The sequence below is a fragment of the Hibiscus syriacus genome, unplaced genomic scaffold (genome assembly GCF_006381635.1).
Source record: "Hibiscus syriacus cultivar Baekdansim isolate YM2019G1 unplaced genomic scaffold, ASM638163v2 tig00112047_pilon, whole genome shotgun sequence".
Lineage (NCBI taxonomy): Eukaryota > Viridiplantae > Streptophyta > Magnoliopsida > Malvales > Malvaceae > Hibiscus > Hibiscus syriacus.
Genome location: NW_024063243.1, coordinates 94,703 through 110,426, shown reverse-complemented (window position 1 = coordinate 110,426; position 15,724 = coordinate 94,703). Strand labels below are relative to the sequence as shown.

Genomic DNA, 15,724 nt, shown 5'->3' with positions numbered 1-15,724 from the left:
ACAAATACAAAAGCTGCAAGATAGAGATGTAATATATAAAGCACAACAGAGTACTTGATAAAATCCTCCAATACTAGCACCAGTTTTGTCTTCAGCACAAACCATACACAACAGAGATCACACACAGACACAAGCAAGATCACAATTTCAAAACAAAATGAAAGCTTATTTTACATATAAACATAGCCAATTTATCTCTGGCCCTCCCGAGGGTTCGGAGAACTTCGAGTCCAGCTGAAGAACACACTTTAAATGAGCAAACCATAAAACTTGGCAAAAGAAAATTCTAACTCCAGTTCGCAATGTCAAACAACCTCTCATCACATGTTACGTGAAGAAATTATGGCAGGTAAAGAGGGGCAATCTGCTCAATTTCTCTAAGAAAGAAATAGGACACGGGATTTTGTTAGAGCGTCTAAAGCTGTTGGGTGCGGAAACAATCAAGCAGTGAAAGCTTACAGTAACAGGAGAAGCCGAAATAGATGAACTCACCTTTAGTATAGTATTTTGAGGCCTTTGATATGATTCAAGGATTCCGCCAAATCTTTGCTGTAAAGTTCAGTATCATGTAAGTCGAGAATCTTCGGTTTTTGAAGGACACTCAAATCTGGCAAGTTCTCAAGCATCTTACAACCTGAGAGGTCAATTTCCTCAAGTCTAGTATGTCCCCTCAGATCCGGCAGATATCGTAAAAATTCACATTTCTTTAGTCTCAGTTTCTGAAGGTTGCCAGCTACAGGAGGCAAATATTGTATCCGAGTTTCTGATAGATCAAGTTCTCTAAGGCTTTCTGCTCCTTCAAAGCAGTTGTACATAATTTCTCTTACGTTAGTTGCACCTGAAAGATAAAGAACCTTGATGCTCGAAACTTGTCTGAGCAAGCGCATTCCGGTCAATGCACTACACCTTTTAACAAGACTAACATCAGGTTTCCAAGAGTCCTAATGATAGGTAATTTCTGAATTTTGGTATGGGAAAAGTTAATCACTTTAAGCTTTTGAAGTGACATGAAGCTCTTTTCTTGGATCTTTTTCAAACTTGTATATTCAAAAAGATCAATTACCTCAAGTTTAGCGAACTTTGGAAGCTGTTCTAAGGAAGAACACTGTCTAAGGGCAAGCCTCTAATGACTCGATTCCAGTTCGAGAAAAGTCCAGGCTCCGAAGTCGGGGAACTTGAAGGAAAAAGTCAGCCGGGAAGTTTATCTTCCAATCTCTTGAACCAGATATCTCAAGAACAGTCAAGGCTCTGAGTTTTCCAACAATATTTACATTCTCCAACAGGTAAGAGCCTCTAAGAATCATGAGCATAAGCAGCTTGTCACTTTAGATATGGAAAGTTCCGCCCGGGATTCGAGCCGGGGAGGAACGATAGCAAGCGGATTGAGGTTCTGCTCATCTCCAAGAAGGTATCATGAACTTCCCCGCATAGACGACTTCCGTCAATCGGTTGCGAGATCATTTTATCCTCCGTATCACCACACAGTGTTCTCATCATGCCTCCATCCTCTGTCCCCGTCAATTTTTCTATTGTCATTTGGGGAAAAAAAGAAGAACAATAAAACATTATTCATCAACAAGGAATGAAAAAAAAGGAGAAATTTAGAAAACAGGATTACCTTCAGCGTCGTCGTCTTCATCGATCTCTTTGGCAAAGCCTCGATTGGGTTCTTCTTGGGTATTTCCTTCAGCTTGTTCATCACCGATCTCTATTTGGGCATTACCTTCACCGGATTCTTCACCGAACGCTGCTTGGGTATTACTCATATCTCACGATCACGGATTCCCTTTTGTAAATAATCAGTATAAATTAGTTTTCGGCGTATTACTGATAAAAGAGGGGGAAAACATTTAAAATCTGTGAAGCTCGCAGTACAATCCTGGAAACAAGGGAAATAAGATCTCTTATGTAAAAAATAAAAAAATTTACAGTGATATCATGAGTTGTTCCTGAATAATCACCTAATCAAATCATTTTCCCCGAAGTCATTTGATCCCAAGGCTAAGGCATATGAAGCCTTGAACATAAAGCATTCATCCTTTAGACGCACAATGAAGTGAGGAAACATAAGAGGACAAGGGGATATTAAACAGGAAAGGGGGAAAAAAGGAAAACCTTGATGCCTTCAATCTTGAAGAATTTGAAGCAGCCTCTTACGTTTTGTGTCCTTCCTTTCTTCTCACAATTCTTTGAGCTTGCTTGAGGTTCAGGTTTTGTTTGTTCCCTTCTTATCTTCTTCGGATTCTCATACCAAATGAGATTAACAAAGTTAAGCCTTCCATTTTTTTTAAAGGCTTAATACAAGAATAAGTACCCTAAAAATTGTTTACAAAAATATTTTAGTGTTTAAAATATTTTCGTTAAAAATATATGTTTAAAGTTTTTTTCGTTATATTTTTAAATGTATATTGTTAAAAAAATCATTAAGTGACATGAGTTACGTTTATATTTTTTAAATATAAAATATTTAAAAAAAATCTAGATGCGACATGTGTCACTTAACGAATTTTTTTAACAGAAATCACCTAAAAGTGTAACGGAAAAAAATTTAGACATTTATTTTTGGTGAAAAATTCTTTAGTCACCAAAAATTAATTTTAAGCATAATGTTGGCACTTAATTTTATATTAATCCTTTTTGAAAAATTAGTCAAGTTTACCTTATATGTATTTAGTAATCTAAATATTATTGTGGCATATTTTCGTTATATAATTATTTTTTTAAAGTTATATATAACGTTATATATTAATTCTATTTCGATCTCTGTGTGAAAAAATAAATAAAATTATTGTTGTGATAATATTTTTATTTAATAATAATGTGACATTATTTTTAGTGATACATCGGTATCATTATTTTTTTTCAATGTTTAATTATAAAATAAATGTCCAAATAATATCGTTTTTTAATCGGTGCATAATTTTTTTTGAATCATCCAAGTGCCTAACGTTATCACTTTAGGTACTCGAGTCGCAACTGCCATTAAATTTCTCCATTAATTGAAATGCGTCATGTTATGATATTTTTGAAATTTTTTATTTTTTAAAAAAAATTAAAAAATATTATATTTATAAAAATTCTTAATTTGTCTTAAATAAAAAAAACCTTCAATCCCTACAAACTCTAAATCCCTAACTCTAACATGTCGACGTCATTCTTGCCGATCACGGTTACCGCTGTCGACGTAGTCCTTACCATCTTCCTAGTCATACACCGTCATACTTGTTGTCGATTGACCGTCGGGATCGCAATTTGCTGCATAGGGTTTGCGGGGTACAAACGTCGATTGGTCGTTGATTAGTTCTATTTTTTGAAAGGCTTAATACAAGAATAAGTACCCTTAAAAAAATGTTTCCAAAAATATTTTAGTGTTTAAATTTTTTTCGTTAAAAATATATGTTTAAAGTTTTTTCCGTTATATTTTTAAGTGTATATCGTTAAAATCGTTAAGTGACATGAGTTACGTTTATATTTTTTAAATATAAAATATTTAAAAAAAGTAGACGCGACATGTGTCACTTAACGAATTTTTTAACGGAAACCACCTAAAAGTGTAACGAGAAAAGTTTAAACACTTATTTTTAGTGAAAAATTCTTTAGCCACCAAAAATTAATTTTAAGTATAATTTTGACACTTACTTTTATATTAATCCTTTTTGAAAAATTAGTCAAGTTTACCGTATATATATTTAGTAATCTAATTATTATTGTGGCATATTTTCGTTATATAATTATTTTTTAAAAGTTATATATAACGTTATATATTAATTCTGTTTCGATCTCTCTGTGTCAAAAAATAAATAAAATTATTGTTGTGATAATATTTTTTGTTTTTATTTAATAATGATATGACATTATTTTTAGTGATACATCGGTATCATTATTATTTTTTCAAGGTTTAATTATAAAATAAATGTCCAAATAACATCATTTTTTCTAAATAGGTGCTTAATTTTTTTTTGAATCATCCAGGTGCCTAACGTTACAAACGTTATCACTTTAGGTACTCGGGTCGCAACTACCATTAAATTTCTCCATTAATTGACGCGCGTCATGTTCTGATATTTTTTAAAAAAAAATATTTTTTTTAAAAAAATAAAAAATATTATATTTATAAAAAAATCTTAGTTTGTCTTAAATTAAAAAAAACCTCCAATCCCTAAAAATTCTAAATCCCTAACTCTAACATGTCGACGTCATTCTTGCCGATCACGGTTACCGCTGTCGATATAGTCCTTACCATCTTCCTAGTCATACACCGTCATACTTGTTGTCGATTGACCGTCGGGGTCGCAATTTGCTGCGTAGGATTTGCGGGGTACAAACGTTGATTGGTCGTTAATTAGTTGCAGTTTCATAGGGTTATCAATCATCGGGGGGAGGTGAGGTCGGATAGAGCTTCGTCGATGACAAAAGGCGGTGGTCGACGTGTGTTTAGATGTTGAAATGAGGGTTTTCAAAGTTTTGAGACTTTCTATTTTTTTTAAATATAATTTTAATTTTTAATTTTAATTAAAAAAATTAAATTACCATAAAGTGACATGTGTCATTTAACGATAGAATTTAACAGTAGTTACGGTCCAAACACCTAAAGTGATAAACGTTTATAACGCTAGACACTTTGATTATTCAAAAAAGTTTGGGTACCTATTTTAGAAAAACGATATAGTTTGAGCACCTTTTTTATAATTAAATCTTTTATAACGACATGTGACCAGAACATAATGTTAAATATGATTTAAAAAATAGTCAAATAACTAAAACATAACAGTGAATAACTAAATACACAATTTACCCTAATATTTAATGATATATAAGATACTTTATTTTTTTCTAAAAGAAATATATATGTATGTTTTAAATTTATTTTATATTTAATGTGATTCTTAAATTGAAAAAAAATTATGATGCCAAAGAAAATGTTTTAAATGTTTGATTAAATAGTTAATTTTAGACTCTAGTTTTAGAACATTTGAATCCTTCAACATTTCATCCTAGGCCCAAAAAATAATTCTAACATTTAATTAAAGAGTCATTGAAACTCTTGTTCTTAAATAGTCATTGAAACCCTTGTTTTTTTTTTTTTTTTGAAATATTTTGACCTAGATATTTAATTTCTAGACATAAAATGATAATTAGATGACCAAAACAAAAACTAATTAGTAGGTGTGTGACAACATAGGTAACTTATCCTTACTTTTTAAATAAATCGAAAATTATTTTTCTTCAAAAATAAATTTTTAAATAATGATTAAACATGTATTAGATAATAATGAAAATACAACTAATATTTAAGAAACGGATCCAGGAACAAGGTTTAAGTCTACTCGAGTACGGACAAGTGCAACATATAAAACACAACAGAGCAGTAGTTGATAAAATCCAACAACTGTTTATTTTGAAAATACACATACACAAGCAAGATGAACTCCAGTTCCCAATGTAGTAAGTTTGAACCACCCTCTCATCAAAAGTTACATGAAGAAATCATGGCTGTCAAGAAGATGAACATGGAATGTTGTTAGTTGCGTGCTGAAACAGTCATTTGGTGAAAGCCATGAGAATCTGAAATGGATGAACTCACCTTTAGTGTAGTATTTGCAGGCCTTTGATTTCACTCAAGGATTTCTTCAATTCTTCGTTGTGAAGTTTAGTATCACGGAGGTTTAGAATCTTCAGTTTTACAAGACCACTCAAACCAAGCAACTCCTCCAGCATCGTACAACCTGAGAGGTCAAGTTCCTCGAGCCTCGTCTGTCCACTCAGATCAGGTACGTTTCTTAACAAATCACATTTCTTTAGTCTCAGTTTCTGAAGGTCTCCAATGGCGGGAGGCAGATATTGTATCCGAGTTTCTGATAGATCAAGCTCTCTGAGGTTTGATGCTCCTTCAAAGCAATCGTACATGATTTCTTTTATGTTTGTTGCACCTGAAAGATCAAGAACCTTGATGCTCTTAACGTTTTTGAGCATGCGCATTCCGGACAACGCAGTACAACCTTGTACCAAGATCCTGCTCAGATTTTCAAGAGTCTTAACGATGGGTAGTTTCTCAATTTGGGTACGGGAAAAGTTGATTACTTTAAGCTTTACAAGCGACCTGAAGCTCTTTTCTTGGATCTTTTTGAAACTTGTGCAATCGGAAAGATCAATTATCTCAAGTTTTTCGAACTTCGCCAGCTTTGGAAGTTCTTCTAAGTTTGAACACCCGCTAAGGATAAGCCTTCGGAGCTCAGTCAATTCAGAGAAGCTATCGGGTAATGATTTGATTCCGGTTCCAGAAAAGTTGATGCTTCGAAGTTTGGAGACGAGATTGAAGAAGTTAGCCGGGAGCTCTATATTGCAATATGGTGAACCAGATATTTCAAGAACACTCAAGGCTGTGAGGTTTTCAACAATATTTACATTCTCCAACAGGTAAGAGCCTCTGAGCATGAGCACAAGCAGCTTCTCCGGGTTCAATATGGAAAGTTCCTCGGGAGATTTGAGCCGGGGAGAAAATATAGCAAGCAGATTGAGGCTCTCCGTTTTCCCAAAGAAAGCCTCATGAACTTCCCTACATAGACGACCTCCATCAATCAGTAATGAGGAGATCATTTTCTCTTTCTTATAACCACACAATGTTCTCATCATGCCATCAGCTGGTGTTATTCCATCAAAAACCCGAGCTGGTGGTATCTCTTCATAATCTTTTCCATCGATACCCTTGAGCACACTAGCCAAACCAGGATCCCCTGTCCCCCAGTATCCACGGCGACAGTACTCGTCCATCTTAATAGTTGCTCCCTCCAGAACAATAATATTGTCCTCCTGCCTTTTCAGTAGATTATACTCCATAAGCTTCATCAACACAGCGTGTCCCTCCACATAAGCCTTATCAATCTGATTGGTGTGCTTGAGACAGCCTTCCATTATCCAGCTAGTGATCAACTCATTGTAGTTAACACCACCATGTTCTCTCAAGAAGTTCCAACTATGCCAGAAGCAGTCGATCATGGAATTGCCGGGCTCCCTATCATATGCATAACGCAAAAGTTGTTCCAGTCCACCAACTGCAGCCTCCATAGCAGGTTTTAAATCCCGAACATTATCCTTTTCAAAGTACTTTAAGGTCCCCGCTAACAAAAGGATTTCTGCAGGCTTCCATCTGTTTTCACGCAATGCCTTAGATACCTCTTTGTACTCGTCCAACAAATAAATTCGGCCATAAGGATCTTTTGTAAACAATTTGCGTGCCGGTTCACCAGAAAGGCGTTGGAGTTTTAGCTTCTTTGCTCCCTCAGCCATATCAGCATCTTCACTTTTCCTCCTTGTGATAAGAACCCTTAATCCGTCGACCTTCTTCCCGTCGACCTTCTCCGTGCTCGATTTCAAACCTAAAATCTTTTCCTTGATGTAACGCTCAATCCCCATGTTATCATTCTGGTCTTTATGCAGCATATCTATCTGACCATCCAAAACCAATAGAACAAACTTTTGAGCCTTTTTGGCCTCTTCAAGCTTATCTGCCATTTTCTCCTGCAGGGCCTTCAGTAGAGTCTCCACAGTAACCGGATTCTTCTCCTTTTTCTCAGTTTCACTAGCATCTTCTTCCCTTTCATCTGCACTAGTGGGGAGACATAGCTGACGGGCAACGGTGTCTACAAAAGACCTCTTATCATGCTTTTTGTCCAGAGATATCCAAATGGGCTCATCGTACTCCTCCTTCAAAGCAACGTTAAATATTTCTTTCGCCATCCACGTTTTTCCGGTTCCAGTTTCGCCAATGAGAATAATTTTTGACTCGCCTTCTTCGCCATTTTCACCGTCTTTGAACCGGTCAAATATCTGCTGTGCACTTCCCTTCGTCAATTCAACTTCTGTCATTTCAAAAATGAAACAAGAAGAGAGAAATAGTAAGGTGGTTGTATGAATTGCATGCTAAAACTGCGTAAATGATACGTTTGTTAGATCATTTACATGCTAAAGCAGTTATATAGCACCTACTATATGTTCTATATGATAAAGTGATAATCTGATGCGTTGATATTAATTTCTATGCTAGAGTGCCTATAAAAAATTTTGTTGCATGAAGTGTCCCATAAGTTGCGTTGATATATGATTAGTATGAAAAAGTAACTAAATAACATGTTTGATATATGAAGTGCATGTTATCATGTCTATATGAAATGTTTGCTAAAAATGCCTAAATGATAAATGTAATAAGTAAAATACATGCTTATATGATACTAATGTTTTATATGAAGTGAATTAATAAAGATTAAAACCCGCGTCATAAATTAGGGTTAACTTGCTTGGTATAAATGACCATGAAGTATAGACTTCAATATGTTTTCCTTTACGTACCATTTTTTTGGTAATATGATATGATTATAAGATAGTATTTGCTCAGAACTTTCTTAATTTATTGACAATGCACAAAAACCCTATAAATACAATTGTTCGAACCTAAAACCTCTACATAAAATAATCTTTCTTTTTTAATTGAAAAAATATGTTTATATTAAAGTAAGGTATAATTTATAACTTAATTTAATATATTAAAGTAATTTTATATGTAATTAATTTGTATTATTTTCATTGGAATTTATTGACTGAAAAAATAAATAAAAATAATAATTAATTAATAAAGAATATATTTATATTTTCATTTAAAATCCAAAAAAAATCAAAATTTTTAAAATATTCTTCATAGAATAAGTGGATTTTTTAACTAACTAAATGGTAAACTTTGTTTCTCGGTTAGATCTAACTATGACAATTTAATCTAAATTTGATGGATTTTAATAGTATAATTTTGTTTTATAAATTTAAAAATAATTATAATAATACATGTTTCCTATTTTTCTTATTCGCTATATTTTATATAATAAAAATGAATTATATATATATATATTGGGCCGGTCAGGTTAGATGTAAACTTTTATCCAAAAAATTTGGATATAGAAAATATACTTCTTAGATCAGATTATGTGAAGAATGTATGCTTCTCGTCGGGTTGGACAAAAACCCGAGCCAAACCCATTTCCATCTCTACTTGGATCAAAAGATTATCGGTTAATTCTACTCAGAAAAAAGAATGATTATTGGTTTATACTGTTTCCCGCATTGACTCTAAAATCTGAAGTCGGGTTTTACTTTCAGAAGAAGAACAAAAAAGGAAAGCAAGATTACCTTCAGCGTCGTCTTCTTTATTGATCTCTGTGGGACTGCCTTGATCATCTTCCTGGGTACTACCTTCAGCTTCTTCATCTTCCTGGGCATTACTAGCTTCACTGGCTTCTTCTCTGATCTCTCCCTGGGTTTGGGTCTCACCTTCGCCAGGTTCTTCACGGATCTCTTCCTGGGTTTGGGTCTCACCTAAATCGAGTTCTTCACGGATCTCTTCTTCGGGTTCTTCACTGTTATCTGGGTTTGAACTGCCTTTATCACTCATCTCTCACAAAACCTTCCATAAAAATCAGTGTACAAATGACAAATTAGTAACTCATATTACTTTATATGAATAATCAGTAAACCTAATAATATCAGTCCCCCTCCCAAAAACAGCATTCATCTTTGTTCTAAGTAATAAATATCGTAGAAAGTAGAAAAAAATCCTTTAGAAGCATAAATGAAGAAAACAAACGGAAATGGAAGCAGCAAAGGAAGGAGATAATAAAAACCCGTATGCTTTGAATCTTGGAGGATTTGAATCGGAACCCAAGTGATAACAGTCTCTGGAATCGATCACTGTCTGTGTTCAGCGCCCTTCCTTTCTTCATACAAGGATTTAGTGCTTTTAATTTTTTATGTTTTCGAAATCGATGCTTGAACTTTGAAAGAATTTTTAATTTGATATTTATATTTGAAAAACAAATCATATCGGTACCCATGTTGTCTAGTCAAAATGAGAACATCGTTAAGAATTATGTTTCACGACCTAATTGATGGATAAGATACCACCCTAGCACCAAGCTTTAAGAATTATATTTACATCTAGGTATTATTTATTCGTCTAAGATGATTAAAAAATAATTATTTATTACAGAAAATTGCAACAGGTAGGGACAAGTCCGTTGTTTGTTTGTTTTCTATTAATTGAAAATTTAAAATTTTGAAGCGGACGTGGAATTATATATATTCAATGTAATTTGGGTTAATTGTGTGAACAATTGAACATATTATATCTTAATCAAATGGGTTGTCGAGAGGCATAACAAAAATAATGTCACATCAAAGGTTAGTTTAGATATAATAAATTAATAATGCATTAAACGCATCACCCAATGCCAATTTATAAAGGATAAAGTATAATTTACCTCTTAAATTATATCTATATTATTAAGTTGTCTTTGAAAAAAATATAACATTTGTTTATCTAACGTTTATTTATATCAATATTTGATTAGGGTATAATTTAAGTGAGTAGTTTATTATGTTAATGATAATAAGAAAAATTATTATGTGTCATAGTTTATTATTGTAATTGTAAACTTTAATTGTTATTTGGATATTTTTTTATTTATAATAAATTAGTGGATTCTATCTTGTCAAAAAAATTATTAATATAATATTTTTTTTAATAATCTTAGATAATTATAAAATAGTATATGTTTAAAATCTTTTTTAATGATTGATAATATTTTCTTTTACTATTGAAGTTAATTAATGAGTTCAATTAAATGTAATTATTTTATTCTTATTTGAAATTAAACTAAAATAAAATAATAAATAAATAATAACAAATATTGGTTAAAATATAAAATTCAAAAATTTCAAATTAATCCTTAAACTTGTTAACATTTCAATTACATCCTCCTAATATGACTCTCATTCTAAATTATTGAAAACCCATGCAAAGTAGAATTGATGACTAAGGAAACGATTATCAGATTAAAATTGAGAAATTTGAAATTATAAGACTAAAATTGGCTAAATAATACTAAAAATACTAAATCTACAGAAAATTAAGAGTACAGGACCACCGCTACAAATGAACCTAATTTCTGTTATATAAAGCAATCGAGTCATTGTTTATTAATTTATCCTACCACATTTTTTTATTAAAACAAATTGACGTGCCATTTTTTCCAATTTACCCTAACAATAAATATTTATTTATATAAAGTAAAGGAGTCATTCTTTATTATTTAAATAATATTTTTTTTATTGTTTGTCACGTGAAGTTGAAAATGAGCTGGCAATTTACATAATGAGAAAATGATAGATTATTCATTTAGAATAACAAAATTAGTTATAATATTAAGTAAACGAATCACTCTTTAATCATGATCAATTTCCCATACGAAGTGACAAGACGAAGACATGTTATTAAAATGAAAATAAAATATATTTTTATAGAGTAATGGTGCCATTCTTTTCAAATTTAACTTAATAAAAACTATTTATTTATATAAAGTAGCCGAGTAATGCTAATTGATTTATAATAAAAGAAGTATTTTTTTTCAATAACAATAAATCTTAAAATAAAATAAATATATTTTTTCAATGAATTCTTATATATTGTAAATTTTAAAAATAAATCTAATTGAATTGGGTGACCAAAACGAAACAAAAAATTTAAGTTTAGTGATGATATTGAAATAAAAAATAGATCATTGGCCAAAATAGAACCTCATAAATAGTTGAGTGACTAAATATGTAATTTACCCGTGTATTTTTTTATCAGAATTAACAAATAAGACAAATGAGGTAATGATTTAAACTTTAAAGAGACAAAATATCTTGAAAAATACTTTAAGGTGTAACTCGGTACAGACGATATAGTTTAGGGGGCAATGGTGAATTTAAGCCTTCTTATGAGTTTAATAATAATTTTATAAAATTTAGTAACCATTTTGTAATTATTTGAAAATTTATTATATTTAATAAAAAATGAATAATTATAAATATTATTTAATTATAATTTAATAACTATTGATGCACTTACTTCGTGTCTTTATCAATAAATGTAGGGTTTTCTCTTCTTTTTCTTTGTTTGTAAGACCAATAATGCAAGGGCATTAACTAGACTTCTACAACCCTCGTTCCACCACCGGGATTGTCTCAGGAAAGGTTGTGAGAAAAATATTTTTTTTATATAAGATATCTATCTTATTATTTTTTAAATTAGAGGTTTTTATTGGTCTGAAGATGTCGTGCATTCTTAGGATCTTCTCAATTTACTTGAAGACGCTCTGCAATAGTAGAATCTTTTTCATTTACCTGAAGACGTCATGCAATCGTGGAGTTTTCATATTTTAGCTTGAAGACGAGTGGAACACCTGACGTCTTTAAATTAATACTGTTCAATTCATCCTAGATGAAAAAATAATCTTCAAAGTAAACTATATTAAAAATTAGAAAAACCCACTTATATTATCTCAAACATTTCTCCCTTTAAAATTATTTCGGCGTAAACTAAATATTTAGTAATACACATTATTTTTTCACTTTTGTTTTAACTATTAAACTATTTATTTTAAAATTATATTTAATATGTTATTTTAATTATTTATCGTTAAAAAATCAACAATGATATTAATATATCATTGTAAGATTGATAATATGATATCATAATTAAAAAATGGAAATATTATATTAATTATTTTAATTATTTTTAATGATAAGGGATTAAAATAAAACAAAAATATTGTATTAAACATAATTTTAAAAAAAAGTAGTTAAAAGAATAAAATAAAACTATTAAAATAGACAGTCTCACTAAATATATAGTTTATCTTAAAATATATAATAAAAAAAAGGAACATGTGCGAGCCGGAGGAAGGCGGGAAGTTGTCTCCTTGATTGACCTGGTTCGCTGCTTAAGTTTGCCTAAAGATTCTTCATTGTTATACCTTTGTTGTTTCCCTTCTTCTTCTGAGGCTTTAGCTTCTATTCTATGGTTGTCCACTCTCACTTCGTCGAGCAAATATCGCCGCCTTTGCCATGCCCTCCGATCCAGATAAAACAACTCTCTCTGTCTCACACATTCAAGATATAATCGACCGCATATCCAAGTTGTGCAAACTTACTGAAGAATATGCAAATAAAGCGGATCCACCTCAGCAAACCACCGTTGACACCAACGCTGCGGCAAATAACCAGACTCAAAACCCGCAAGATGGTTCTACCGGTGGCGAAGGGGACGGTGCTCAGGGGACCAAAAAAACCGAGAGCGACAAGGGGAAGGATGCGAAACGCGATGGTGGATACAAGAAGACGGACGCGCTACACGATCTGGGAAAACTGTTCAAAGAACTCGATTATATGTATCGGTCATTCCAGAAACTGGAGAAGTTCGAGAAGGATCTAAGCGACCCACTCAAAACTCTTGAAGCCAATGTCAACGACATCGTGACTGACCTTAAGAAAGAGAAGTTACCAAAACAGGTTGAGCACAATCTACGAGTGCTGAGAAACAACATCACCAGGGTCAAGATCCTGATCCCGTCTCCGCATCAGGCGGCCGGATTAAGTTCCGAAGGTAATCGGGGTTTGCAGACAACCGTTGCCACCGGAGATACAGGGGACCTGCCTCACTTATACGAGGAAGATCTTTTTAAAGAAAGCTATTATTTCCAAGAAATTAGGGAAAAATATGAAAGCCTTGAAGATGAGAGCCTTGAAGGTAAGAGGCTTAAGCTCAGCTTGTTGTGTTTCGCAATTTTCCCGGAAAATTCGGAGATAAAGAAGAGGTTTCTGAGATTTTGGTGGGTTGGGGAAAATTTAATCCCACCTCAAGAAAACAGGGATGAGAAGGACGTTGTAAATGAAACTCTCAAGATTTACGTGGAGAAGGGACTTATCCAGCCGGTTTTGAAGAAAAACAGATTAGAGCCCAGAAGCTACAAGATGGACCCGATTGTTCGTTCATGCTTGATCAGTTTTGCCAAGGAGGCAGGTTTCTTTCACTATGACCAAGAGGGAAAACCCACCATGGATTTTTCAGCCTGCAACAAGGCATGTATGGTGAGATCTGAAGGAGCCGCTGCTCCCTGGTTCTCTAAGTATCTTAAAGGAAGTGACAATGATGAAGAGGATGGAGAATCAAAAAACCCTAAAGGGCAGCAGGAGCAAGAAAAGCTACCTGAAGATCCAGTAAAGCTGGATGGAGAATCAGAAAACCCTAAAGGGAAGCAGGAGCAAGAAAAGCTACCTGTAGATCTAGTAAAGCTGCAGATGTTGTTCAATTTTCCTAACAGGGAAACATTGATGAGGGCTAGTCGGCAATTTGACAAATTGCAGACGTTGTTCAATTTGAGTAAGCAATTTCCAGGTTTACCTAAAGAGTGGTTTGCCAAGATGACAACCCTCAAAGTTCTTTACATGGGCAAATGGGAAAGCACAGCGGGGCGGCCTCGCCATATCGAAGTCGAAGACATCGACTTCTTAAAAGCGTTGACGAAGATGAAGAATCTAAGGCTTCTTAGTCTTCAAGGTGTTTCAGGTATCCCAACGATTCCCCGCGCTGTTGGGCAGCTTGAAAACTTGAAGATCTTAGATCTTAGAGCATGTCACAACCTGGAGAGATTACCAGATAAGATAGGCTTACTCAAGGAGCTGATTTACTTGGATTTATCTGAGTGCTATCTGCTTGATTACGTGCCCAGAAAACTGAGTGAACTCAAGAAACTTGAAGTGCTTAAAGGTTTTGTGATTGTGGATACCAAAAACTCGTGCACTCTTGACGACTTGTCAAAGTTAGAGGAACTGAGAAAACTAAGCATCAATGTCAACACGACGAACTTCGATATTAATGATGCAAAGGAGTCTCTGGTTAAATTCAAGCAACTTAAAAAACTAAGGATGTCTTGGGGATCAAGGGGAATGCCGAACAGTAGTAACGAACGTCCGCCATCCAAGGCCAAGAAGCAGCAGCCGCCACCCCAGGCCAAGAAGCAGAAACAGCCTCCCCAGGCCAAGGAGCAGAAGCAGCCACCCCAGGCCAAGAAGCAGCCGCCAAGTAGTTCAGCGTCAGACCAAGACAACAGGATGGGACCGTTGGATGTTTTCAGAAATACAGCCAACAAGGTTCTGGCGGACAATGCTAATCGGAAGACCACAAACGAGGAGGATAGCAACAAGCAAAATGGCGGTGTTTTAAAGAAATCAGCCGCCAAGAATTGGTGGGAGGTTGCTACTGCTGCTTTGCGGCAAGCGGGAAATCAACAACAGGATCTTAAAGGCCTTGAGAATCTGGTGAAACTGGACCTCCAATGCTTCCCTTACTCGGCGCCCCCAGAATGGTTGGTACCGTCGAAAATGGTGAACCTGATGAATCTGTCGATTAGAGGTGGGAAACTGAGTTACTTGGAACATGATCCGAAAGGGAAGAAGTGGAAGGTGGAGACTTTACGGTTGAAGTTCTTGGTGGGTTTTAAGATGAACTGGAAAGAGATGCAGGATTGGTTTCCGAGATTGAAATATCTGGAGAATGTTAGAAGCCCCAGGATCACACTCTGCCCCTGCGATCTAAATGGGATCTGGCAAGCTCATTCCAATTAGACTTCTTCATGCCCGCAATCATGGGCATGGCTGCCCTTCATCGAACTTGCAGGTGTTGTGCATTTCTTTCTTTCTTTTTGTTTGCCATAGTGTGTTGCATTTCTTGTTCCTCTGTTTTTAATTTATCTTCAACCATGGGTGATCCTTTCAATCATGTATTTCTTGGCTTTGCTTTCATCACTTGTTGTAATTTAATCATTCAACCATGAACTGTTTTCAGTTCTTTTTACCAAAA

General features: G+C 33.9%; 3 protein-coding genes across 4 annotated transcripts; 1 reads left to right on the top strand and 2 right to left on the bottom strand.

Annotated features, from left to right (window-relative positions):
• Nucleotides 1-1,136: 1,136 nt before the first annotated feature.
• On the bottom strand, nt 1,137-2,263 carry LOC120174335. Of its 2 annotated transcripts, none has more exons than XM_039181225.1 (3): nt 1,962-2,263; nt 1,619-1,786; nt 1,137-1,529 (listed from the first exon to the last, which is right to left on the bottom strand). In XM_039181225.1, the coding sequence occupies exons 2-3, from the start codon at nt 1,764-1,766 to the stop codon at nt 1,321-1,323; spliced, it is 357 nt and encodes a 118-aa protein (XP_039037156.1). In that variant the 5' UTR covers nt 1,767-1,786; nt 1,962-2,263; the 3' UTR covers nt 1,137-1,320. The 2 variants fall into 2 exon arrangements, with proteins under 2 accessions (XP_039037156.1, XP_039037157.1); XM_039181226.1 differs by having other exon boundaries at nt 1,137-1,526.
• Nucleotides 2,264-5,303: 3,040 nt separating this feature from the next.
• On the bottom strand, nt 5,304-9,767 carry LOC120174334 (putative disease resistance protein At4g19050). The gene is made up of 4 exons (XM_039181224.1): nt 9,666-9,767; nt 9,175-9,448; nt 5,585-7,859; nt 5,304-5,493 (listed from the first exon to the last, which is right to left on the bottom strand). Exons 2-3 carry the CDS (start codon nt 9,434-9,436, stop codon nt 5,587-5,589), a joined length of 2,535 nt encoding a protein of 844 aa, XP_039037155.1. The 5' UTR covers nt 9,437-9,448; nt 9,666-9,767; the 3' UTR covers nt 5,304-5,493; nt 5,585-5,586.
• A 2,992-nt stretch (nt 9,768-12,759) lies between these two features.
• LOC120174328 lies at nt 12,760-15,724 on the top strand. The gene is made up of 2 exons (XM_039181218.1): nt 12,760-14,002; nt 14,123-15,724. Exons 1-2 carry the CDS (start codon nt 12,931-12,933, stop codon nt 15,487-15,489), a joined length of 2,439 nt encoding a protein of 812 aa, XP_039037149.1. The 5' UTR covers nt 12,760-12,930; the 3' UTR covers nt 15,490-15,724.

Excerpts from the sequence above, each read along its gene's own strand:
- LOC120174335 (XM_039181225.1), bottom strand. The coding sequence starts at position 1,766 with ATGAGTAATACCCAAGCAGCGTTCGGTGAAGAATCCGGTGAAGGTAAT. Across the intron at positions 1,530-1,618 it reads TGAAGACGACGACGCTGAAG|TAGAAAAATTGACGGGGACA; the intron begins GTAATCCTGTTT and ends CCCAAATGACAA.
- LOC120174334 (XM_039181224.1), bottom strand. The coding sequence starts at position 9,436 with ATGAGTGATAAAGGCAGTTCAAACCCAGATAACAGTGAAGAACCCGAA. Across the intron at positions 7,860-9,174 it reads TAAAGAAGACGACGCTGAAG|AAGTTGAATTGACGAAGGGA; the intron begins GTAATCTTGCTT and ends TTGAAATGACAG.
- LOC120174328 (XM_039181218.1), top strand. The coding sequence starts at position 12,931 with ATGCCCTCCGATCCAGATAAAACAACTCTCTCTGTCTCACACATTCAA. Across the intron at positions 14,003-14,122 it reads GTTCTCTAAGTATCTTAAAG|AGGAGCAAGAAAAGCTACCT; the intron begins GAAGTGACAATG and ends CTAAAGGGAAGC.